This window comes from Synchiropus splendidus, chromosome 9 (genome assembly GCF_027744825.2).
Source record: "Synchiropus splendidus isolate RoL2022-P1 chromosome 9, RoL_Sspl_1.0, whole genome shotgun sequence".
Classification (NCBI taxonomy): Eukaryota; Metazoa; Chordata; class Actinopteri; order Syngnathiformes; family Callionymidae; genus Synchiropus; species Synchiropus splendidus.
Window position 1 is genome coordinate 12090140 of NC_071342.1, and position 25924 is coordinate 12116063.

General features: G+C 42.2%; 6 protein-coding genes across 8 annotated transcripts; 4 read left to right on the forward strand and 2 right to left on the reverse strand.

Annotated features, from left to right (window-relative positions):
* The first annotated feature begins 581 nt into the window (after positions 1-581).
* paox (polyamine oxidase) lies at positions 582-5185 on the forward strand. The gene is made up of 10 exons (XM_053874439.1): positions 582-905; positions 1315-1491; positions 1565-1695; positions 1769-1956; positions 2075-2256; positions 2997-3166; positions 3243-3328; positions 3396-3508; positions 4477-4631; positions 4697-5185. The coding sequence occupies exons 1-10, from the start codon at positions 764-766 to the stop codon at positions 4847-4849; spliced, it is 1497 nt and encodes a 498-aa protein (XP_053730414.1). The 5' UTR covers positions 582-763; the 3' UTR covers positions 4850-5185.
* Positions 5186-5609: 424 nt separating this feature from the next.
* mtg1 (mitochondrial ribosome-associated GTPase 1) lies at positions 5610-8090 on the forward strand. Its single transcript, XM_053874441.1, has 11 exons — positions 5610-5811; positions 5902-5966; positions 6405-6509; positions 6593-6679; positions 6762-6818; positions 6998-7088; positions 7175-7236; positions 7319-7415; positions 7484-7565; positions 7634-7746; positions 7916-8090. The coding sequence occupies exons 1-11, from the start codon at positions 5712-5714 to the stop codon at positions 8011-8013; spliced, it is 957 nt and encodes a 318-aa protein (XP_053730416.1). The 5' UTR covers positions 5610-5711; the 3' UTR covers positions 8014-8090.
* Positions 8091-8165: 75 nt separating this feature from the next.
* sprn (shadow of prion protein) lies at positions 8166-10901 on the reverse strand. Its single transcript, XM_053874451.1, has 2 exons — positions 10812-10901; positions 8166-10194 (listed from the first exon to the last, which is right to left on the reverse strand). Exon 2 carries the CDS (start codon positions 10181-10183, stop codon positions 9728-9730), a length of 456 nt encoding a protein of 151 aa, XP_053730426.1. The 5' UTR covers positions 10184-10194; positions 10812-10901; the 3' UTR covers positions 8166-9727.
* A 455-nt stretch (positions 10902-11356) lies between these two features.
* echs1 (enoyl CoA hydratase, short chain, 1, mitochondrial) lies at positions 11357-13808 on the forward strand. 2 transcript variants are annotated; one of them, XM_053874446.1, is made up of 8 exons: positions 11357-11551; positions 12230-12424; positions 12487-12614; positions 12727-12826; positions 12888-12992; positions 13063-13182; positions 13248-13315; positions 13457-13808. In XM_053874446.1, the coding sequence occupies exons 1-8, from the start codon at positions 11461-11463 to the stop codon at positions 13520-13522; spliced, it is 873 nt and encodes a 290-aa protein (XP_053730421.1). In that variant the 5' UTR covers positions 11357-11460; the 3' UTR covers positions 13523-13808. The 2 variants fall into 2 exon arrangements, with proteins under 2 accessions (XP_053730421.1, XP_053730420.1); XM_053874445.1 differs by having other exon boundaries at positions 11358-11551; positions 12227-12424.
* Positions 13809-15879: 2071 nt separating this feature from the next.
* On the forward strand, positions 15880-17205 carry fuom (fucose mutarotase). Of its 2 annotated transcripts, none has more exons than XM_053874449.1 (6): positions 15880-16001; positions 16149-16217; positions 16298-16398; positions 16468-16569; positions 16632-16705; positions 16814-17205. In XM_053874449.1, the coding sequence occupies exons 1-6, from the start codon at positions 15917-15919 to the stop codon at positions 16878-16880; spliced, it is 498 nt and encodes a 165-aa protein (XP_053730424.1). In that variant the 5' UTR covers positions 15880-15916; the 3' UTR covers positions 16881-17205. The 2 variants fall into 2 exon arrangements, with proteins under 2 accessions (XP_053730424.1, XP_053730425.1); XM_053874450.1 differs by having other exon boundaries at positions 16328-16398; positions 16814-17192.
* Positions 17206-17779: 574 nt separating this feature from the next.
* On the reverse strand, positions 17780-18867 carry si:ch211-217g15.3 (uncharacterized protein LOC368914 homolog). Its single transcript, XM_053874447.1, has 4 exons — positions 18831-18867; positions 18677-18740; positions 18503-18540; positions 17780-18418 (listed from the first exon to the last, which is right to left on the reverse strand). The coding sequence occupies exons 1-4, from the start codon at positions 18836-18838 to the stop codon at positions 17878-17880; spliced, it is 651 nt and encodes a 216-aa protein (XP_053730422.1). The 5' UTR covers positions 18839-18867; the 3' UTR covers positions 17780-17877.
* Positions 18868-25924: the final 7057 nt, after the last annotated feature.

Below are 25924 nucleotides of genomic sequence, written 5' to 3' on the forward strand. Positions count from 1 at the left end.
TAAGCTGAAGTAAGTTTTCCTTCAGGGTTGCATTTCTATACATATTTTACGAAACAAACAACCAAAAGCTTCAGGAAGTTGGAGATGGTTCTCTCAAAAATATATGTTTTATACCATAAATAAATATTATGTATGTCCTGTTTTTATAGCCACATTTCTTAGTAAAGTCTATTGGACCAAAAGGCATGTTGAGCAGCGAAATTAACACATGAAATAAATTGAGCATCAATAATAATGTTCAAATGAATAGTGTGTTAGACTAGGAATTCATATAAATACTGCTAATTTATCAGAAATGAATGCTCTTGAATTGTACTTTCAGAACTTAACGACACCAACAAAGGTGGTGTCGCAGTGAGATAAGTGAATCAGCATTGCATAATGATAATAATTATCACCATCACCATCTTTGAACGCATTATTATTGTTGTTGTTCGAACATCTGCCCACTAGAGGGCGATATGCACCTCGACAGTCAGCGCGTGGTCCCTCGGTGGTACCTTCAGCCTATCAGGTTATTAGTCGCTTAGTTGTGCACATCAGCCAATCAGCGGACGAGTTGTGCGCCTGCGTCATTGGTGTCCGAGCAATGGCCATAAATGTTTCTGTATCATATCACTTCTCTTTTGACCAAAGACCAAAATCTCTGTGACAAAGGAGACGTCGCCTTTTTGGAGGGCTGACTGAGAACATGGATCCTTGAGAGGAGGCGTGTGTTATTGCGGAAGGACCTGGTGAAGAGCGTTATCCAGTTGTGATCGTCATGGAAGCCAAGATAGTCATAGTAGGATGTGGCATGTCCGGTGTGGCAGCTGCACACAGACTCATCAAAGCGGGATTTAAAAACGTCCACGTCCTGGAGGCGACAGCGAGGAGCGGGGGACGAGTACGAACCGGTCGACTAGGTACGTGATCCTTACTTTCACATCTTCCGGCGGTTGTACATAAACAACTTTAGCATGTTGCTGCTGCGCATCACATGATCGTGAGGAAGGTGGTTGCCGAGAATCAAGTACAGCAAGTGTGGCTTTTCTTAAGTTAGTTTAATAATCCACACAGCTCAACGGCGATATAAGAGCTCACATAACAGGTCAGATCCACTGGTTGCCTTCATAAGTGACATCAGATACTCGACCTAATTCGAACCTTGAATGTCGTCATGCAAATGTGTTCTTCCATAATCCCACTCATCCGACGTTATGTGTAAAATAATGCAGTGTTTTTACCTGTTGTCCTGCATATCAACTGTTGTCTAACCAGTCATTCTTGTTCTTACATTATGTTGCACCATAATAATGTATGATATTCCTGCAGGCGACAAAGTAATTGAAATCGGAGCCAACTGGATTCATGGACCGTCAGTGGGGAACCCGGTGTTTTGCTTGGCTCAGCAATACGGCCTTCTGGATCCGGAGGCTCTCACTGAAGAGAACCAAGCCATGGACATCGGAGGACACCCTCCCTGGGTTCCCACCTTTTTAAGCAGTTCAGGTGTGGCAGCAGTGTGGATGACTTCACGCTGCTGCTGAGGGAGTCTTAACCAGGTGTCTGTTGCTCCTCGCAGGCCGCAAGCTGAACATGGAGGATGTGCTTCCTGCTCATGAAATGTTTGCTGAGCTGCTGGAGGAAAGTGCAGAGTTCTCTAATCAAGGAGTGGAACCTTTGCCCTGTGTGGGTGACTTCATCCGCACAGAGGTGCAGCTCATCTTCATCAAATTTCAATAGAATCTCATCTGTGATCTGAAGTTTTGAGTTGTTGTTAATGCAGGTGAGACGGAGAGCCCAAGAGCGGTGGTCGGGTGTTGACGCCAACGTCAGGTCACTGAGACAGTGTCTCATCAGCAACTTCCTGAAAGTGGAGTGTTCTGTGAACGGCGCACACAGTATGGATGACGTGGGACTCGGCCCGTGCGGCCTTTATAAAACTCTCCCTGGACTGGACTGTGTGATTCCGAGGTTGGTGATAACCAGACCGATTCATCGCTCTGAAAAAAAGACAACAAAATGTCCTGCATTATTGTACCACACATTCTTTGCTCGCTCATTCTGACCTCTTTGCATTATGTCTCTGTAGAGGTTATGAGGGACTGATCCATCACTTGCTGGCAGAGCTTCCTGATGGTTTGGTGGCCTTCAATAAACCAGTGCAGTGCATCCACTGGAACAACACAGAGAGAAGCCCGAACCCAGTGACAGTGGAGTGCAGAGATGGAACCACAATGGCTGCCGATCACGTGATCGTCACGGTGCCTCTTGGTAAACACCTGAGCAGAACTATTTTCGTACTTTTTCAGTTTTATGAAGCTAACTTTCTCAGCCTCTTAAATTGTTCTTGACACGTTATATTTTTTTAAAAATATATTTGAAATATATGATTCCCAAATAACCCCCTTTTTAAAATGAAAATCATGAATTGTTTACAAACTTATAATAGTGACACACCATTTAGTTAAAGGCTGTTTTGCCACGAGGGCACAAACCAGTTATGTAAAGGAATATGGAGTTCTATAAATGCATTCTATTGGTTATGTTTTATCTTAACGGAAATTACATAAAAATTTTACATCACTGGGACACTGAAAAACTCAAGTTATTACTGTTTAGTTCTAAATAAACAAAATGCCACTTATTTATTTTTCATGAATATTAAGAATCTATGCTATATACATAATTACATGAATAGAAATGCAGTAAAGTCTATATGCTGTTATCAGTTAAAAACATACCGACAAATTAATTTTAAAAGGGATCTCCTTGACGTTCTGAGGGCCAGGTAGTTTTAACACAAATGTGGCCCCTGGCTTGGCTTTTCCTAGCTGTGACCCAAATATTAAAATGCATCCTCTTTACAAGGTGGAATCAAATGCATTTGTCTCACAAAATATATTAACTCAAATGATATTTGATAGATAATGATTTCAATCTCTTAATTATGAATTTTCTTTTCAGTTAAAATGAATCTGTTCTGATTCAAAATGTCTATTGTCTTTTGCCAGGCTACTTGAAGAAACACCACTCATCATTGTTCCATCCTGCCCTTCCTCTGCACAAGCAGCGCTCCATCCAGAGACTTGGCTTCGGAACGAACAATAAAATCTACCTGGAGTTTGATTCGCCGTGGTGGGACGCCGACTGTGAGGTCATCCACCTGGTGTGGGAGGATGAGGTGACTGTCCGACCATGTCTACCTCTACATTTGTGACAAAGATACCCTGCAGTTTGACTCATAGTTTGTGCTTCAGGATGCCATGGTGGACCAGATTCCAGATCTGCACAGATCCTGGATAAAGAAGTTGTTTGGCTTCACGGTGCTGAAACCTACCGAACGGTAAATAGAAGAACTTGTATCTAAACTTTGGCGACAACAGAATGACAATTCCTCCTGTTGTATCCAGGTACGGCCATATTCTGTGTGGCTGGATTGCTGGACATGAATCAGAATATATGGAAACACTTCCAGAGCAAGAAGTGTTTAATGCTGTCACCCAGCTGATCCGCAGGTTCACCGGTGAGTTTGCATCCATGGAGTGAAGGTCTTGACAGGACAGCTCACTGTCTCTGCCAATGTTGCCGCAGCGTTTTTCAACCTTTTTCAATTCACGGCACCCTTGGTTCATAGAAAAAATCCCGGGGCACACCACTAAAGGAAAGTTGTGCTTAAAGTCCTATGGAAAATCCCTATTCATTTGTGAAAAACTATTGCTACTGACACTCGGTTGTTATTTTGCCAGGCTATTTGCAGAAACAAATGGGTGGGCAATATGGCAAAAATATGTAATGATTTATTAATTTACTTACTTTAAATAACTGTTTGGATTTTATCACTTCTCTTTTGCATGATTTTATTTAGTTTTGAGTTTCCAGACAAATCTTTAGCTTTCTTTGCCTGAACTTGCTTTGTAAAAGCAATGATTCTTTCTCTCTTCATATTTTGGAGTACATTTATTTTGTTGTGGCAGTATTTTTTTTCTCCAACTTTTAAACCACAAAGCAAACTTTGACAGTCCATGAGTATCAATAGTTTTGAAGTGAGACGCCATGTTAGCCGTTAGCTCTATTAGTTCTGCGGTGCAGACAGTCTCGTGAGTCCAACAAGGATCCCTCCCTCCCTCCATCGTTCTGTCGTGAAAGTGTGTGGTCAAGTTTGAGGCGCATCAGGTTTAAAAACAGCTGGAAGTCGCACATGTGAACAACTTCTTCGCTGTGAGTGTGAGGGAAGAGGAGCGCCACGCACCACAGCAGCGCTGCTTTGACTGATGGACAGATCAGCGCATCAACACACTGTAGCGCTACAGTAGAGTGGATAGAAAAAACGTCAGCGAATCCATGTGATCTCCTTACCTTGGTTGCTCGATTTAAATTCACCATGTTGCCCACCTCTATCTCCAGACAAATGAGGTGAAATTGGATAATTTTCCCAGTGCACACACCCAGGTTAAAAAACGCTGCACTAAAGGTGTCTTTGGTTTATTGTAGGAAACCCAACTATCACTCCAAGAAGAGTCCTGCGATCTCAGTGGTACAATGACCCATGGACTTGTGGGTCCTACACTTACCCTGGTGTAGGCTCTTCTGATCAGGACCTGGAGAACATGATGGAACCTCTGCCGACGAAGAAATCACCATCACAAGTACTGACATCATCGGTCATGTCAACGTTGCTGTAAAAACTCAACACTGAATTATATCATTCCAGCCTTTGCAGGTTCTGTTTGCTGGGGAGGCAACTCATCCCTGCTACTTCTCCACCGTCCATGGAGCGCTGCTCACCGGCTGGAGAGAAGCTGACAGGCTCATCACTCACTACTCCGCCAAGCTGCCACCTCAGCCTTCAAAATCGAAGCTCTGAATCCACAATGATCCTCTGAACAAGGCAATTCTGTCTGATCATAAATGAGATATTCTTGCATTTCATGAAGAAAACTTGGAAGTATATTATTACCACATCTGTTTTTAACCATCCAGTCATGGTAGCAATACATACATTTATCAGTGTAAATTTTCCCAGATTGATTATGTCTAAATAATAAGCAACTAATGATGTATAATTCATTTTTACATGCGGATGAAATCTCAGGTACTTTTACTGAATTGTAAATAAGCTAATAAATTTGAATTTTTTGATCAATAATAAACCTTATCCTGATGTTTGCACTGTTCAATAAATGTTGATATAATTTTGCAATCTGATCTGGGTTTGTCTATTCATTCATTTTCAAGAATCAAGCATTTACAGTGAACTGAAGATTCAAACACGGGTGGCCCTTGTCATGAACAGACGCCACCAGGTGCCTGGTCCTGGTCAATGATGTGGGCCATCTGACAATAGAGCTTCTTTTATTCTGCTGCTGTTTGCTCCTAATACAGTTGTGATGCCACCATGCATCTTGTTCATTTCTTTTTTTTTTTTAAATCTTGATTAATGTGAATAAGAATGAATAAATTCATTTGATTAAATTGATTGACAACGCTGCGTAATGTGGATATTATTTACTTGCCTGTATTTGGATTAGAATTTTAGACAAAGCTCTACCTTTCTCAGAGGATCACGGAAAAAATCCCGCGGAACTAAGTGCCTTGGCAGCGGTGCGAAGTCGGAACATAAATAAGAATGCACACAACATACTTTTTGGTCGTCTCTGACTCCTAGCTTAACATTTTCGCATGCATTTATTGAAGGGTAATTATTTGAAAAATAATAAATCGCAGCGATGAGACTGTTTCGGTCGCTGCTCAGTTCAAACTTCAGGCCGTTCTTTGACTTCGGCGAACGGGATGTTGCTCACTGGTTCCCCGGACACATGGCTAAAGGTGACACCTATACACCCACCTCATACAAAACAGATATCAAAGCTAATGCTCTTCTACGTCCTGTTTTGTGTGTATGTTTCCTGTTTGCAGGATTAAAGCAAATGCGTGCCAGTTTGAAAAGTGTGGACTGTGTCATAGAAATACATGACGCCAGAATATCCTTTTATTTTGATGGATGTTATCAGTTCCATTACCACATATCTGTTATATAATCGTCGGCATTGAAGCCACTAAACGTGTCACAACTTTAACAATGTAATGAGTACAACGTTAGTATAAAAGTATTCAACATTGGAGCTGCATACTGGAATTCAGAGGCAATCCAGGACTGGTAGTGATAAAGGTGGTTGTAAAGATAGTGTCCAACTGTGATGTGAGCTCACTAACCATTCATTGCTTGCCCCAGTCATTAGAACGTTTTAGCAGCACTTTGATGTGCTTTCCTACACCGTGTAGTTATGGCTGCAAAGGAGAGACAGTTACACATCTGTGTATTTTGCAAAAACCTTTAGATCTGCTGTTTCATAAAGAATATTCCTTGTGTTGATATATTGTTTCACGTGCAACTGTTCATTGTCTTGAGCTGCAAGCACATTCCTTTCTCTGGAAGAAACCCTGTGTTCCAGGAAACTCTAAATGTCAAACCGCACATTCTCATTTTGAACAAGATGGACCTCGCAGATCTGTCAGGGAAGCAGGTGAGCTTCGATTGTGTGGAGCCTCTAACCCATAGTACTGAAATTCACTTCTGCATACATTCATTTTCTCCTGACTCCTTCAGAAAATCCTGAAGAATCTTCAGAGAAATGGAGTGAAGAATGTGATTTTTACAGACTGTCTGAAGCAAAGAGATGAAAATGTCACAAAGGTGAAAGTTCTTCCTCTTCACCATTGGTCTGTGTGAAATGTCTGAATTTAAAATAAAAGAGATAAACATGTACTTTTTACAGGTGGTGCCGATGGTGTTGCAAGTTATTGAGAACAGCATGCGATTCAACAGATCAGAGGTCAGAACAACATTTACATTTAAGCCTCTGGAAAGTTTTACGACTTGGTGCTTGGGTTCAGGTTGCGTAACTTGTGGAGATAAATGTTATCTCACTCACTGTTCAGCTAATCTGAAGACAATTGATGAATTACATTTCAATGGTACTCATCTCTGTGCAAATACTCTGATGCATATAAGACGTTTGACTACTGCCTGATGGTCATCGGAGTGCCCAACGTGGGGAAATCCTCTTTCATCAACTCATTACGAAGAACAAACCTGAAAAGAGGTAATAATTTTTATTTTTTTTAATGGACTATATGATTGTAGTCTAGGCTTAGCATAGTTAAATATTAACTCAGTGGATCATTCCAGGTCGAGCCTCTCGTGTGGGAGCTGAGCCTGGTATCACCAGAGCTGTGCTGACTAAAATCCAGGTAAAGGGAGCATTTATAAATAAATAAATAAAAGATATATATGTACTCAAGGAGACTCCCATCTATTTGTTCATTTTAAAAGGTCTGTGAACGACCGATCATCCACCTGCTGGACACTCCCGGGGTCTTGCCCCCGAATATTGAGAGCGTGGAGACTGGCATGAAGTTGGCATTGTGTGGTCAGTGCAATTCATGTTAGAGCAGCAAATTCTCATACTATCAATGAACCTGAGCTGTCCACCTCCAGGGACGATATTGGACCATCTAGTGGGCGAGGACATTATTGCAGACTATTTGCTCTTCTCACTGAACCGGCTGGAACAGTTTGGGTACTACAATAAACATAGTGCTTCTTGCCTTTTGTAAAATCACCATCAGCACGTGTTTGCTTGTGCAGTTATGTAGAGAAGTACAACCTGGAGGAGCCTAGTGACAACATCCAGCATGTCCTCAAACGCATCGCAGTGAAACTCAAGAAGACCCAACGGGTTAAAGCCATCACCGGAGTGGGTAAGTTGAACTTGTTGTGTTGACTTCTAGCTTGTGTAATGTTGTGTAAAATGTCTCATAAAGTGTGAATCGTGCGAGCGAGGAGAGGATGTCAGAACACCTATTACAATACTGGACTTATGTTCTGTAAATTTACCAAAAAAACTGAGGCTGCCCTGGTCTCTTTCAGGCGACATCACCATCACTGTTCCAAACTACACAGCCGCAGCGTACGACTTCATTCGTGCCTTCAGGAGAGGAGAGCTGGGACAAGTCATGCTGGACTGAAGACTCAGAATCGCAATGTAGGCGTTGATCTGCTCCTCATGTTACAAATGACTTTTTATTCAAATGAAATATGTAAATACAAGTCTTCATCTACAACCGTTGCAGTGCTTTATGGAATATTATGAGTTGTGCTTCTTACTGACAGATCCTTAATGATAGCGTAATAAAAATAGCAGCTGTTCCGGCCTCCTTTTCACCATCGTCAGCCGCAAACACCTTGTGATCTCAAAGATAAAAATCTATTTGAGATGAAGGTGAAGCTATTTTGAGACACTAGTCAAGGCTTTTAGTTGGAAAAACGTTTATAACTAAACTATAAACATATTAAGCATAACCTGTTGCTATTCAGAACAGCTTCCCAAAAAGTGCTATAATTCTGTAATTCATGTATTATAGGACATTCCTAAGTGTTATATCTGAAAGTTTGAAAACGTAATATGAACTACATCATGGGAAAAAATATTGGTAATTATTTAGCTTATTCATATTTGCATATGTAACATTTCTTCATAGTACCACTTTTTTCTCAGTGAGCATCAAAAAGAGACACATCTTCATGCGGGTACTTTCCCCTTGCTTTTACTGAATAGGAAATTTGGCCGACAGTGAGTCCGTTTATAAATCAAATTCATCATTGTAAAGGCGGTCATAACAAATATGTACAAAAAGGAAGGAACAGTCTGTCGCTCCTGAGAATCAGCTGCGTGGTGAGTGAAGCAGCGAGCAGCAGCTTGTTGGCAAGTGATTCCTTCACACACACACACACACACACACGCACACACTCGCACGTCTCCTTCATGGAGCAGGTTTCAAAGTGTTTTAAGAAAGTGACAGGTATGGGTTGTAACAAACACATCTGATTGATAGACAATCTCATGTGCAGGTTTGTGGCATTTCACTGCTCTTCTGTTCGCCTCTCAGCTAATGTCGCTTCAACTGCTGCAGTGCAGTATGGACCTCCATGAACAATGAGGGTGCTTTCCTTATTGTACATCCTGAGCACGTTGAAAGGTGGTAGGTCCAGGTGTCAGTGGACTTGAATGATAGTGGATAACAGGAGGACTGAGGGATGTGATCTTGGGAGGAGACCAAGTTCCATCACCACAACTCAAATAACAACAAGACAATGTGCGACTTATAGGAGTAGCGGTAGTGGGTGGGAAACGATCTTGACCTCAATCTGACAGAGCAGCACAGGAGCCACACAGGCCTGAAGGAAAGTTGGAATGGATTTGTGCTGTCTTAGTCAAAGCTTGGTGTGCAGCAATGGCCAGATGTGGCGGAGCCGTGAGGTGAACTAAAAAACAGAGTAGTAACTTCATTTGTTTTTTTTTTCCAAAGCACCAACGCCACCCTTCATGGGCGGTGCATAGAAAACTCTATAAATCATTGGTGTCATGGCAGTTTGGTGACTCCCGGTTGGTTGAACACTTTGAAGGACAGCAGTTTGTGGATTAACATCCAGACCAGAGCTGCAGAAGGCTCCACCATCATACATGACTTCAGCATCACACACATCAGTTTAACCGCTCGGATCTGATTCATAGAAAATTTGGAATGATGCAGGTGCTGGTGCAAAAACAGTGAAGTGACCTATATATATATACATATATATTTATATATTTCACATGTTACTGTTCACAATTCACGACTGGAGCTCAGCCACCTCAGCTTCATAGCCAGGACCAAGACCTGACCCGAACGTTGGACAGATCTAGAGCAGGCTGTCTGAGAAGAGTCCGCATGTTGGGAGCCAAGTTGCAATGGAGGCAGACAGTAGCTGGTAGATGGTCAACCCAGACTGGTGGGCTCCAGACATGAGAGCATCAAAGTAATTGGTCCTGTTGAAGTAGTCCAGGTCTTCTTCAGAGCTGTCCGCGTTGCTACGACGGTAAGCGGAGGCGTACCACTTGTCCGCGCTCAAGGCCACGGCGGCTCCCGCCGCTGCAGCTCCTGCGACCCGGACTGGAGACGTCCGTCCAGCAACTCGGAACCTGGAGCGGGTTCCTCCATAGGGTCCTGCTCCCCTGTGGCTTCCTGCGGAGGAGCTGCGGGCAGAACCGCGAGATGAACCTCTGGACCCTCCACGGCCTCCTTTACCGAACACGGGCTCACACAGGAAGGCAGAGAGGAGGAGGCAGCTCCAGCAGGTTGCGATCACCTGGTTCATCTCTCAACTAGCTGGAACAGAATAATGCAAGGGTTAGAGTGAGCCAGGAGGGGGCGCCATCTCCGCCTGGAGGTGCGTTCATGAAGTACATTCCAGTTTGAACTACGTTTACACGTCTGCAGAACCGTTATTCGATAATGTGATCAATGTAATAGCACGTGTTACTGGAAAACAGTAGTGTCTTTGGAGCTGTTAGATTCATCAACACAGCGCTCTGTCAAGTTAAAGAAGCAAGCATCACGTCAGCTCTTTTATTACAATACCCTACTACTGAAATTCGTCAAGTAAAAACCTGCAAATGGAGGATGGAGCTCAGATCGTTCCAGCTGAATGGTTCGAGCAGATGACAGAACTGTGCTGTAGAGTCCAGGCCTTTGTAAAATGCCAATAACCTTCCGCTCCGGCGGTAATGGGCTACATAGATCGAAGCGATGAACAGACTGAATTAACCATCGGATTCACCTCTTTATATACGTGTAAGTAGCAAAATAACCAGTCGGATTGTTTAGTCTAGAATGGTTTTAATAATACATGTTCGCATGAGCAGCTTCACACACCGTCGTCTTCGATCGACACGAAACATGGCAGCCGATAAAAGCTTTAAGGCTTTTATTCAGGGGCATCTTACCTTATTTCGGTGTGATTTAAGGTTTTGTTCAGCCACGGAGGAGAGAGATGCAGACGATCGTCACGGCCGACGGAGGCGCGTTCACGTGGGAACCAGCGGGAGTGTGCGGCGCGTTCACGTTGACGACCACAAAACATGTGAGGTAAAAATAAATCAAACCAATTTATTTGCATTTATTTTATACAATCATCGACTGTGGAAATCAGTTTTAATCTTCCACATGACGTTTGCAGATCTTAATTTATATTTGCTTTTTAGAGTGCGAATGATTTAGACCTCCAAAATTGTCCGGTAAAAACAGAAAGAAAATATGGCTCGGTTGAAATCTCTGTTGGTTATTATTTCCTGCATGAAGCTAGAGTTTGTTTTTCATATTTTTCGCAGAATAATTAATCAAATTGGTGTACTGGAGTAAACTCTACCCACATTTATCCTTGAAAATAATCGATTGTGAAGGAAAAAAATAAAGCCTAAAATGTGAATGCGCCTTTTTAGTCAACGCGCTGCCCCCTTCAGACACCAGGTGGCGGTGTGGACATGAAGTCGCACAACAAGGGGAGTAATAAAAGAAGAAAGGTGAACGGGAAGCTGTCAGCAGCTACTCCAGTGGTCTCTTGTTCGAAGTTCTCTGGTACGTGGAGCTCCAGACATGTCTCTCCTCTGCAGAAGCGCGGCTTTGCTCTTCAGACACACCAGATCAGCTCCCGGGCTCCTGTCCTCCGCCCGCCTCTGCAGCTCCGGTGCGTGTTTCAATCGGCCATGATGTTTGCTGCACAATGTCAAAAACGTGCTGGTGCGTTCACTGTCGCTCTGAAGTTTTGACGAATCCCACTTCAAAACAAGGTTTAAAGTCCTTTCGTTTCTCAGTTCGTGCTTCAAAGTGATACGCGTTGGAACCTAAACATATGTAAAATAACAACGCGGAATTGTTTGGAGCCATGGTTAGTATTACGTAGAGCTTGTTGACGCTGCTTTAATTCGTGCTCATAATATCGCTCAACCTTCTGGAACCGAATTGAAGGTTACGGTGGCGACATTCGGGGGTTCAGCTTATCCGAAATGCAGTAGGAAGTGGGTTTAACGACCTCCGTTCTATATTATTCGTGGCTGTCATGTGGACCAATGTACACCTTAAACACACGCCCCATCAAAACGTATCTTACGAACTAGCTCACTTTCCTAGATTTTATTAAATGTCATCGAATATTTTTTTATCTTTGAATGGGAATTAGAAACTAAAGTATTTATCAAATCTTACAGAGCAGTAAAATGTGTTTTCATGTTCCCACTTCAGGTTATTTCCAGTGTAATGACCTCAGAATGATTGTGTCTGTTGAATGATCAACTCACTCAGGTGACCTCTCACCTGCCTGTTCAGGTGAAGGGTTATTCACTGACTTGTAGTCCCTTCTCAGCAGCTCAGTATGAATACATCGTGGTGGAGAAACGCGGCGAGAAGAAGAATGTTGGTTTCATCCAGCTGAACAGACCGAAGGCTCTGAACGCTCTGTGCGACGGGCTGATGAAGGAAATGGGCCTAGCCCTTGACAGCTTTGAGAGCGATGGTGACGTGGGCGCCATCGTCATCACTGGCAGTGAGAAGGCGTTTGCAGGTGAGAGAGAAAGAAAACTTGTTAGTATTATTATTTTTTTGCTCAACGTCTATTGCTTCCAGCTGGAGCAGACATCAAGGAGATGCAGAACCGAACCTTCCAGGAGTGCTTTGGGGCCAACTTCCTGGCTCACTGGAGCAGAGTGTCCACCGTGAAGAAGCCTGTGATTGCAGCTGTCAATGGATTTGCTGTGAGTGATCCATTGTCGATCAGAGTGCATGTCATTCCCAGCCGTCAGATCTACGGCTTCATCTTTGTGTCTGTGAGGAACCTGGACCATACCACGTCTGCTTCTTTCTCAGCTGGGAGGCGGCTGTGAGCTGGCCATGATGTGTGACATCATCTATGCTGGAGAGAAGGCTCAGTTTGGCCAACCAGAAATCTTACTGGGAACCATTCCTGGTAACTCTACCTTTCTGTTTCCAAGATTCAAGGTACTTCATTGACAAGTTCCCATGTGCAGGTTCTGGTGGAACCCAGCGACTCACCCGTGCTGTTGGGAAGTCTCTCGCCATGGAGATGGTGCTCACCGGAGACAGAATCAATGCACAAGAAGCCAAACAGTCTGGTACATCCTGTCCTATCTGTGTCTGGAGATGGTGCCTAACATAGCTCTGACGTTTGTTTTCCCCCTTCAGGGCTCGTGAGTAAGGTTTGCCCGGTGGACCAGGTGGTCAGTGAGGCTGTGAAGTGTGGAGAGAAAATCGCTGCTCATTCTAAAATCGTGTCTGCTATGGCTAAGGAGGCCATTAATGCCTGTGAGTGAACGTCATGCTCTTCCTTTGTAAATATCATCACCTGACTGGCTCTGGTGTATTTGCAGCTTTTGAGCTGTCTCTGGCGGAAGGCAACCGCTTCGAGAGGAGATTATTCCATGCAACCTTTGCCACAGTGAGCAGAATTGTTTTCTATATTTGCATTATTTTTATGTGTAGGGTTCAAAACAAGTGACGATGAGGGGAACAAAAGTTGTGATTTTTCACCTGTAATGAAAGTGTGACTCTTGTAACATTTATTTATTTTTCATTTTAGGATGATCGCAAAGAAGGCATGACTGCATTTGTGGAGAAGAGAAAAGCAAATTTCCAGGACCATTAAAAAGAGCGGTTGAATGTTTCTGAAACTTTTTGGAATACCGATACGTCATGGTCTGAGCAAACTCACAAACATGCCTTTTTCTAGACACCAGGCGCTGAAAGGATTCTGAAGAAGGGGATTTCCTCTAGATATACGTGTGAACCTTCAATGAGTCTGACTTAACTCTTTATCATGGTCAAGGTCTAATGTTGGTGACATCATGTTTATGTATTCGGAATAATTTTAGTGCTTATTGAGCCATGGGAATGTAGTCTGTAAAACCACACTAATAAATACCCGTGCTTGAGCAAACAAACTGGCTTGGCTTTCAATCGCTTCTGAGGCTTTGGTTGGTTCGGCCTTTGGTTCCTACATCTCACCGCTAGATGGAGTCCACGAGCTATCAAATCGTGTGAAAAACCTGTTGCCACGGAAAGTTGTGTTTGTGATAAATGATTTAAAATCATCGATTACCCTTAAACTGAGTGACCAATTGGATCAGTACAAACTCGTTCCCCTGTTATGGAAGTTCAACATTTGACCCCCAAAACTAACTGATTTGACTCCACTGGAACTGTTCTGTTGTGGTTCCTCACCCTGCAGATTACGATCCCGAGCTTCAGGTAAGTCAAGGCTTAGTTGTGCTCTACTAACCAAATTTAATTCCCTCTGGGTCAGACCCAGAACTTGGTTAAGGTGTGAAATGGATCAAAGTTCTACTACTTTATGAAGGTGTGTTGTAGAAGTTATGGCCTGCCTTCATTATATAGGTCCATATCTGTGTCCCGCACAGGCTCATCCGCCCATCCAAGAGAATGTGGGTCACTGGTCCAGGCCTCAGTCCTCCATCACTCTGTGGCATTTATGACTGTGTCATGGGGTGATCAAGGGCTTGGCAGGGGTTGTACATTGCAATTTTCACTACGTAGAAGCACACAATCTTCAGTTGTGGGGAATCTCTGACCCACTTATCCCTGCTTTAACTGAAACAACCGAAAGTAAATGTTTCTCAATGCAGATATAATTAAGTGCGTACACTGTTTTGAATGAAATTCATTATTTATTATTTTTAGACTGAAATCTGTTGTTTAAAAGTTTCCCTCCTTAGATATCAGTGGGGAAATGTATCAGATTATTAAAATCCAGCACATTACAGACTGGCTGTATTTGGGGCATTTATCGGCCAGAAAATACCCCGCGAACCCTTAAGGTCCGACCTGAACATCAAAGCTAGCACCAGAACAAATTTAGTTAGCTGACTCTTTCTTTGGCCACTCCAGTCCAAGGCCGGCACCTTTTTTTCTCTGTGATCTTCACACGCCAGCACCCCATATCTCCACGAGGCCATGGCCTAATTGATTTTTATTTCCATTCAATATTCCCCCTGAGCTCGCTTTCTAGTCCGACCCCTGGGAGAAAACTTGAAAAAGAAGAAGAGAAGAAGAAAAAAAAAGTGTCTCCTCTCGCCGCTGGGTGCACAAAAGTCTGCGCTGAGCCCCAAAAGAGCTCCTCTCTGAGGCTTCCCAAAGGTCAAAATAATAAATGTAGACTTTAATTGAAGCTCCGCTCTGGGACAAAAGGGGCAAAACGGTACATTCTTGTGGTGCAGACCCTCATAGCGTGATAAACTCATTTAAAGAAGCCAGAATAAAGAGAGAGCAGCATGAGTCCAGGGGGAGAGTGAAAGAGGCTTTCAGTGAGTAGACAGGCCTGGCTCCAGTGGGCCTGCAGAGTCCAGATCACAACCAAACTCCTGCAAGGCCTCCTCAAGTGTTGTCGAAGCCTGTCAGTCGCAAACAAACTGAAATGGCCAACACTCTGACCCACAGTGTACATTATGACGGGAAGAAGTAAATTATATTTTACAATGGCCATTGTCACTCTGTGCACATCTATATTCTAATAATTCTACAAAGCTAATGAACTGTGCAACTCCTTGCTTGTCTTTTGCCTGGTCTTTTGTTTATTTTATTCATTATATTTTCAAGAGACAATCAAACTCCTTGAAAACAAAAACAAAACTGTACACGGTGCTAATACATCAATGCACGGATGTATGAAATTTTACCTTAAAATAGACGTGGACGCTTTTTAATCCATCGTTCATGCCTCTGGCAGGAGGCTACGGTCCATCCAGTCACAGGAACAGCTTCTTCCCCTCAGCCATCAGACTGTTAAATGTGTGATCAGCCTTTGTTATTTTATTTATTTATTTATTTATTTTTTTATTAACAGCACTTTATTTCGAAGCACTTTCCTAGTTGGTGAAATTCTATTCTGATTCTGATAAAAAGAAAATACTATATTACATATTTTTTTTATTCATGAAGTGTCTGTAACGTGAACGCGTGAGCGACTAGAAAAATGCGGAAGTACACAGAGGTGAGTTTTTCTATCTTCGCTGTACCCGCAACCATGGTTGTCCTGAAGGGGATCCCCTCGATTCTGTCACCCGAGCTGCTCTACGCTCTTGCCAAAATGGGCCACGGAGACGAAATAGGTTCGATTTCAAGTGTAAACTTTGTCAATTGTGAGGGAACCCGATGCAGCTGCGTTTGTTGATTTAGCATCTTGGGGCTAAGCTAGCCAGGTACGCAGCCAGGTACTAATCTGAAGTTACCAACTCGCTGATTCTTTCCTTTCGAAGTTCTTGCAGATGCAAACTTCCCAGCGTCTTCCGTCTGTAGCTGTGGCCCTAAAGAGATCAGAGCTGATGGTACGAAGTTAAATCCAGCGTGTTGTAGCTGTGCAAAAGACTAACTTGCCTGCAGTTGTGACGTAACGTTGAATGGGCAACCGCCCCCTTATTTTGTATTGGTCTTCTAGGTTTACGAATCCCGCAGCTGTTACCAGCTGTTCTTCAACTGCTGCCGCTCGACACCTATGTCACCGCGCCGGTACTGACTCTGATCGATCGCCACTTTCTTCTTTCCATTTGACGTCACGTGTGATGTCACCTCACGCAGGCAGCAGTGATGGATCTGGTTGACAGTGACAAGGAGAAAGGTTTAAACGTGTCTGTGTGGCGTGACTACGAAACTTGCCTCAGCCAGGAGGCTGGAATACATGTGAGCGGTTTTTAAAGTGTATTTAAAAGAAGTCGATCTAATTTCTGTTGCTGCACATTCAGGCTCCCCTTGAGAAGATGGAGAGATTTGCGTTCTATGAGCGAGCCAAGAAAGCCTACGCAGTCGTGGCTACTGGGTGAGTGAGTACCGCTAATGACAAGATGCAGGTCTGTGTTTGTTTGGAGTAATTTTATCTGTTTTTTTTCCTCTCTTTTTTATAACACATTTGTTACCCACGATGTAGGGAAACTGCTCTGTATGGTAACCTGATCCTGAAGAAGGGAGTCGTCCCAGACGAACTTCTACAGTGAAACACACGGGACCATATATATATATATATATATATATATATATATATATATATAATCAGTCTTTGCCAAGAGGCTGTGTGGGGAACTACAACTGTCAGACTCATATGTTGTCTACAAATTCGTTCTGTCACTGTATACATGATACTTTGAGCCTGAATAAACCTCTTCAGTCATGCCACTTTCGAACATTAAACATGGTTCTCCAGGAGTATGTGATTTGAAGAAATAGTTTGAAAATCTGTATGAGTGAAGATGGTTAAAAAGGGGTTATCTACCTGCTTAGTTGCTGTCCATCTCATGGTGTGGTTGTGTCGCTGGGGCAACAGCCAAAGTGAAGACATCCCTCTTCACAAAACTTTTCCTGCTCCTCTGATGCAAGACTGAGTCTTTCGCACCAGAGCCTCCTCATTTGGACATGCCAAGAAGACCTGACTCCTGGCGGTATCCTGACAAGATGTCTGGCGACCTCAGCAAGCTTCTCAAGCTCTCACCCTGGGCGAGTAGGATCAGGGATCAAGAGGTCAACTCAAGAGCTCTGCCTTTAGACCCAGCTCCTTCTTCACTGTGACAAGATTTAAAGTACTTTTTTCATGTTTAAGATACGTACTTGAAACTTGAAGTGTAAAAGAAAAGTTTTTATTTTTTTTATTTAATTTAATTTTAATTCATGCTAAAAAAAACAGAGATCTATAGATCACAATCTAAGTATTGTACAACTGAAATGTACTTATGAACATTACAGATTTTTTTAATCTGTAATATATTATATATATATATATATATATATATACATATATATATTCCCCCTGAAGACAAAAACACTGATATTAAAAATCAAATATTTTAATACACAAACATACACAAAAAGGTATGATATGATTATTATCACAGGTCAAAAGGTTAAATTATTGCTGTACTTCATCTCGATTCATTTCTATCTTATAGAGCAGCAAATGATTCATTTTCTTCATCCATCAGTGATGTTGCTGTAGCTCCATCACAAGTGGTGCATGTGGTCCAGATCCTCCTCTGGTTCCATGTGTTTCCGTGGAGACTGAATCTCAACATCAGTCCTGGCCTCCACCTGGACAGGGAGGGGCGGAGCGACGTTGGGGTGAAACAGGTGGTCCAAGTCCTCTTCTGGCTGGTGGTGAAGCCTGCTCTGGAAGACGGGGTCGGACGCTGCGTCCTGCTCTGAGTCGGGCTGCCCCTGCGGGTTTTCCAGCCAGAGTGGAGCCAGATATTTGGCTGCTATCTCCCAGGCTCTGACCAAGTCCTCTGGAGTGGGGTCTTCAGACTCTGAGGGCTCGGGTTGGATGTCAGCTGCCTCCAGGTTCTCAACCTTCAACGGATCAGCTGCAGAGAGATGATGCCGATCCTCCAAGTCCTCTTCCGCCTTCTGGCTGTGCGTTTCCTGGTTGTTCTTCCATATGAGCATGCGGGGGTCAATGTCGTCTGTCGTCTCATCCATGTCCTCTGGAGGGTTCACTTCCTCCTTCAGGTCCTTTCCCTCCAACTTCCCTTTTGTATCCACCGACCTGGAATGAATATCAAGCGCTCTCAGTCTGCATTTCCTCGGCCCGCGAGAAGATTACCCACTTTCATAGGAAATTACAACTTACATAAGCGTGTCCTGGAATGTTTGATCTGTTATTTTGTTCTGAGAAGAGAGAGCAGGTATTACATGACAGCAGTCACAGACCAGACAGGCAGCGTTTCTCCACTTCATATTGCTCAGGAAGCATTTATCACGCCACTGGAAGCCCAGGAGGATTATCGGTGTAATATGTACATACCCAGGGTTTATGTGGCTTTGCCGCAATGCCGAATATCAGCGAGACAAACACCAACACAGAAAGCCTGTAAGTGAAGGGTCGGCTCAGTGTCTGGGGTCCGGAAGTCACCGTGGAAATCACAGAACTTTAAATATGAAGAGAGACGGAGCCTTACCTGAACATGGTGCCTCCAGTCAGCTTCGGCTCCGGTCTGAAATGTGTTTTGGCTGCACGGTTCAAAGTTCCTGCAATAAATGCATTACAGTCTCTCGACCTTTGACCCATCGCAAGAACAAAGACTCCTGGGTTGTGAAGCGCCTGCAGCAGCAGCAAGGTGCGGCCTTTATCCTTAGTCAGCAGCTATGATTTGTTTATAATAGAGTGAGAAAACGCAACATTTCTGTGGTTTGCTGTAACTACAATGAGTCCTCATTTGTTTTACTGCCTGATGAGGAAAGGCTGAGCTACAGAGATTTCACCTAATCTAAATCACTGTGTTACATAATCCACTATCAGTTAGTAAGGAATCATCATAAAATTATATTTTAGTTAATTATTTTGTGTCAGTACTGAAGACTGTGGGACTAATAACGAAATAATAAAGATTTATTACATGATCATTACAAGCTTTTTAGACTATAATAATTTCATAATTCACCGCGAGCAGTTGAAAGAGTGGGGCAGCAGATGAATGGTGACAAGCATCAAGAGTCTCGTCCGTGTCCGAGATGCTATCGCCCTGTTAGACCTTTTGTCTCTGTTTCATATTTCAAGTACAAAAGAACCCACTTCCTCTTAAATGTGGTCTCGACAAAAGGACCCGGATTATGTAAACAAGTCGACATAAACAGCCATAAACTCATTTAAACTAATGTAACTTAACGTAAACAGGCCTCGGGCGCTCAGATCGGAGTCATGCGAGCGCTGCGCCTACAGACGCGAACACTGTACACACACAAACACACACACACACACACACACACAAGCATATAATGTCCAGCGGAGCAGAGATGCTAAACACTTCCTGTCTGTTGAGGGATGGCTCCAGTGCGTCTGCTGGTTATCTGCCTCACTATTGGATCCATATGTGGCAGCACAAGTCCGACGTTTCCCTTCACGTGACCCCACCCTCATGTCACTGATACCCCAGCGCCGCCGACATGAAAAAGCGGCCATTTCTGTTCATGACATTTCGGAGCATTTGGACCAAAATTTATTTGGATGGTGCCAAGAGGGGTAGACGCCAAAACCTCTCTGGGACCGTTTATGCAAACAAACATTTGTACTAACAAGAATTCTTCCCTCAATTGTTTATACCCCAAAATCAACTGAAAATAAAGACAGAAAAATGTTTGTGGATCTTCTTTGTTTTCATGCCTTAAAAAAGTCTGGCGCATTTGTTTAAAATTTTATACCATTTTTGGAAATTATTTTTGCCAAATATATGATTTTCAAACAAATCGATTTTCATTGCTTATCTTGTTGTTATTGTTATTTTACTTTCTCACCGTGAAATAAAATCTAAACATCTCTCCAGGCCTCGACCTCCTCCAGTTCACTCTGCCGGTGAAAGTAAACACGCACATGGAGGAATGGTGTGTTTCAGCGTGAGATATGACAGTAAGTTCATTTCTGGGCCAAAGAAAAATGGTTGAAAGGAACCTTATTGATATCTGTTTTTATCTGATATCCAACGGTGCCGGGGTCATGAGTGAGCGAATTACGTTATAAAAGGTGATCTGATCTTTTTTGTTAAACAAATTCATTCTTCGACATGTTCTGATCCATGTTGGATTTCTATCAGTCATGCTATATTTACTTTTGATTCAATAATATTAACATTACACGAGTCCTATCATTTTATTTTATTTTATTCAGAACATGATGCAATTGTTATCCAATTTATTATTTATTTTTAAACAAAAACATAACAAAGCTCCTATTTAAATCAAATGATAAAATTTTTATTTTTTTTTACTTTACCTCGAACCCTGTAGCAGTGCGCCAGGGTTTGCCAATTTTACATTTATGATGTTTTATTCTACTGTAGTGCATTTGAGCAAATCCTACTGATTCATCTGGATTTGTTGTTGGATGTTATAACACTTAACTGATCTCTTTATTACACAACATGTCATGATCTAATTTAAAACATGTTTTGACATTTTCATTTCACAATATCGTTCCCATCATTTTTATACAAAGGATCCATATTTTGCAAACCAAATTTTTCTGGTATTAGGCTTGTAGGCTTGGATACATGCATGTTGCATTTCAGTGAAAACTTTTCATGTGTTTTTTGCCTCTTGAGAAGCTTAAATTGAGACAAACAGATTTTGCCGTCATGAAACGGTTGTGTCAACGCATTTTATTTTAAAAAGAGAAAAAACGGATCCTTTTCAACGCAGATGAGCTTCCAACAACTGCGTTCCACTTTTCGTCTCTCGCTTTGTGTTGCGCTGTGATGTGTGTCTGACGTATGTTGAACTTTCAACTTTCCACCTTTGACCAATCACAACAAAGGAGGGGTGCTGTCAGTCAGCGGGGACCGCAGCTTGTCTTGGTTCCACTTTATATGAAAGTCTCACGATGGATTATTAACACAAGCATGAGAGATCATAATGCAGTTAAGTCTCAGTAGAAGATGTCATACACTTTATTTTAGTGAATAAAATGTTTCTCTCTTTTGATGTTGCATACCTGCTTTATTTCATATTATTATTTGTGTGAAACCTTCATGATCATGCAATCGGCTTTGACTGTCCTCTGTTCTTTTGCACAGTAAATGGTCATAAGCGCTTGCATTTAAACAAAAGTCGGGTAAGTCTTCCTGGAAACAGTCTTGTAGATTGGGATGAAAAATAGTAAGAGGCACGAGGTCTGGAGATGTTGAGCCGTTCTGGAAATGTCGTGCTGGTCTCCCTGAAACCGCAGCTCAGATCAGACGTGCCACAACTCCGAGCGCCATAAGTGAGACGTGATGGATAAAGTGTGTGGACATCTTCTAATGTTGGGCCCGCTCCTGTTCTTTGAAGACCAGGGATGATTTTCAAGTGCAGGCCAGGCAGAGCCACTTACAGGGGTTTTCAAAAGGTTTTCAAAACCTTTCGTTTCATGTCTTTCAAAATTTCATTTTGTTTGTATTGTTCAACAGGCCTGGACCTATTGTTTTTTTTCCCCCTCGCATTTTGAGAGCTCATATTTTGAAAGTATTTTGTTTGTTTGTTTTTAGTATTACTTGTTAGACAAGACTTTTCTCTTTTAATTTTATTTTGTGAGTCTATGTTTATGCATTTTTAAAAATACATTTTCTGAAATTATTTTTTCACATTGGCACAACTGAAAAAGTCCTGCAATCATTTTATTAAAGTGAAATATTTGACAAAAAAAATACTTATTAGTATTTTCAGTAGCTTCCTTTTTTGTTCTCTTTTATGAACTTAGAAATTAAGATTTTTTTTCATATCTTAGAATTGTTACAATAATGTGTTTTATTCTTTCATAAAAGGAATGAAGTAGAACATTTGAGAGTAAAATGTGGACAAAAAAAGATTAGAGACGAACAATGGTAGAAATGATCGTAACCAGCTCCTCATTGAAAACATAAAGTCCTGGCAGGAATCTGAGATCATTTACTTGTTACTGCGGACCAACAACCACCAGCCATTTTGCTCACACACAAAACAAATATATGTTGTGTGTATGTTCAAGGTGCTCAAAGTTGCTGAAGAGGACGTGATGTTGGATGAGCAACGTGGATCCCTGACCACCACGCATGTCGAGCAAAGGTCTGCTGAGAGAAAAGGAACATAGAAGGGATGAGAAAGACCGAAGGAGAGAATCTTCAACGCCTTGGTTAATCTGCATTTTGTCTTCATAATCACATGAAAGTGGATTTACTTCAGATATTCCACTGTAGGCTGTGTTTTATAAAGTCAAGTCTCCCAGCTGGTGCCTGTCTTGACAGGTGATGGACTCAGATGAAATGAAATCGATGGGGAATTTTTAGTATGTTTGTAAATCTAGATGAACCTGTTGAACACCACCAAAATCAAGTCACTTCTGACACTTCTACACCTCCAACCTACACTGAAAGGTTTGTTGGAAACGTTTTTACGTTATGTTCACAAATAAATCACAGATATCTCACCGAATATATTCCCCCACAAATACGTTTGGTCAGAAAAAAGGAAACAAGAAGTCTTGAAATACACAAAAACACCAAAAGTTTTTAACGTCAATATTGAAGTTTCCAAAAAAAGACAAAATCGATTAAAAAGCATTGAGTGAATGACTTATATCATAGCAATTTAATTGTAAATGTGTAATTAATTTCCAATCACAGTAATTACACATGACATTTACAAATTACAGGAAAGAAAAGAATCTGACAAACAACCTAAAATGTAAGAAAATGAGCAATCCATCAGAAATGTTACGGATAACGCCAATGGACCTGTCAAACAATGAAACAAAAAAGATAATTTCAAAATGAAAAATTCTTTTGGAAGAAAAAAGATTATAAAAATACATATATAGTCATTTTTCTTTTTAATTTCCCTATATTTATGGCTTCAGTGTTTTACATTGATGCAGGTTGTATCCACTCTGATAGAAAAAAAAAAGACAAATAAAATGAAAGTTAATTTTATAACTAAAGTTAACATTTAAACTTAACATTTCAGTTTAAAAAAACTTACCTAAGCAACTGTACCATCCAATGAGTCAGAAAACGCAAAATAGTGGCAATGGCTAAAATACAGGAACTATTTAGAAACACATAAAACTACAAATTTAAACAAAGAATACACATTCGAAAGAAACTTGACTTGATTTTCCTGGGATCCACATGTCCTCAAGTGTGGTTGTATGGTTAGCGGTTAGCAACCATTCAAATCATTAAAAAAAAAACAGTTTGAACAAAAGTGAATAAATGATAACAATGATAATTATTTCATTTTGTTATAGCTTTTAACTCCCCTCATTTTTCCATCATTTGAAGTTTCGATAGAATGTTTTTAAACCAGTGGTGAACCACTGATCTTCCAGACAATAAAGCAACACAAGTTTGGCAGGACTCAACCTCTGAAGTCTGCGTGTGTCACAATGGGTCCTGAAGCACTAAACGCTCACATCTTGAAGCATTTTGTTGTGAAACCATAAAAGTCTATATTTGAAAAAAGGCCATAAAAGAGCGTAGTTGAGAATGTGAATCCAATTGAAACACAAGTTCTAGCAGAGAACATGGAATCACGCTCTCATGTCGTACAGGCCATAAACTGGCTGGTTCTGGTCAGAGCTGCGCGCCCTGCTGGAGTGTCATCACCGGCTGAATGGTTGTGCGGGAAAAAGCAGCAGACAAACGCCGACACTAAAACAGTCATCAGCGCCGAAGCCTCATCATCACCCTCATTACGACCGGTCGACCCAGTAAAAGCCTCCCAGTGCTCCAGGGCTGTACTTGAGGCTAACCACCGCTCACAGTCACTCACACTCTTCCGTCACCCCCCCGTCCTTAAAACACTTAGGAAAGCTGGAGGTTTCTAAATGACTAAAATTAACTCAATGATCTACAATTATCTGAATTGTTGCTTCACCAGCAGCCATTAAACACACATTAGACATTTCACAGTTGAGTTTTGCCGCACAAATTACAAGGCAGCCGAGAGAGACCTCCAGGGAGCAGCGGAGGAAAACATCGGATCGCTGCGACGTCGCTCATGAATGAGTGGAGGAATCGACTCCCACTGACTCGACTCACTTCGAAGGAATTTTAAAGACGTCCACGTCTCAGTGAAGTATCAGGGCAAGAGGCAGAGGGTTAACTCTAGTAGTTTTTTAAGGTGAACCTCGGAACCCCCCTTTTTCCTAGAGCAACCTCCGATGTTCTGCACCAAAGATACGGCTCGTAAGTGTCTTCACAAACAGACTTTGCTCTTCACCATCCCGACACTGCACGATGCCCATCCTACTTCTGACACCATTGAGACTACAGATCACTGGCACCGACATCGCGCCCTGTTTTTCATCCCAGTCAGCCAGTTTATAAAACAATGACCACAAAGTAGATGAACACAGAGCCCAACACAACCACTTCCAGCAGCTCTAATCCAAGTCTAAGCTAAATGACAAAACCTTGAGACACACACTTGATGTGTTAGATCAGAGGTGGGCAGTTGAATTTCCTAAAGGAACATTATAAACTGGGACTGTTGTGAGGGACCGTCATGCCAAAGGAAAGGGGGCGATGGCTACAAGATGTGACGGGCAAAAAAAATCTTAAATCACAAGGACGGAATGCCCATCCTACTTCTGACACCATTGAGACTGCAGATCACTGGCACCGACATCGCGCCCTGTTTTTCATCCCAGTCAGCCAGTTTATAAAACAATGACCACAAAGTAGATGAACACAGAGCCCAACACAACCACTTCCAGCAGCTCTAATCCAAGTCTAAGCTAAATGACAAAACCTTGAGACACACACTTGATGTGTTAGATCAGAGGTGGGCAGTTGAATTTCCTAAAGGAACATTATAAACTGGGACTGTTGTGAGGGACCGTCATGCCAAAGGAAAGGGGGCGATGGCTACAAGATGTGACGGGCAAAAAAAATCTTAAATCACAAGGACGGAATGAACAGTTAAACATTCAATGGAAGCAAGGATATTAAGGCGTGTAAATATGGCATGAACCCTATAAAACATGATTTTGCATGCATCTTATTGGAAATCTTAATAAAACTATGGACCAAGATAAAAAAGGCAGTTTATTAGAAAATAGATTTTGAATTGTCTTGAAAATACTATACTATCTACTATAAATACTACATAAAACAAATGACAGAAAAACGTCGACTTATAAGTTGTATAGTTTTAGTCTGACTTCATGAGGGCCACAAAAACACAGACAAATGACCACATATGGCCCCCGCGCCACACTTTGCCCAGGTCTAGATAATGAATTCATCTTTTTATTTCCCAAGGTGTTTTAGATTCTTCTTCCTCTTTTTCCAAATCGGCAGGTGGGACGTTTTTTTTCAGGCCAAATTAGTGAAGAGCCAGTCAGTCTGGGGCCTGGAGTCATGTGATCATCTGGCTCCACAGGTACCACCGGAGACGTCTCTCCAGCAACAATGATGCTGATGACAGCGGCGAGAGACAACAAGGACGCTGGTCTGTGGCGGTGATGTCGCTCCTGGCAGATTAGTGGGAAGCGCTTTGTCTGCTGGGGAGCGGCAACAAGGGAATATGGTCCACCTTGCTTGTC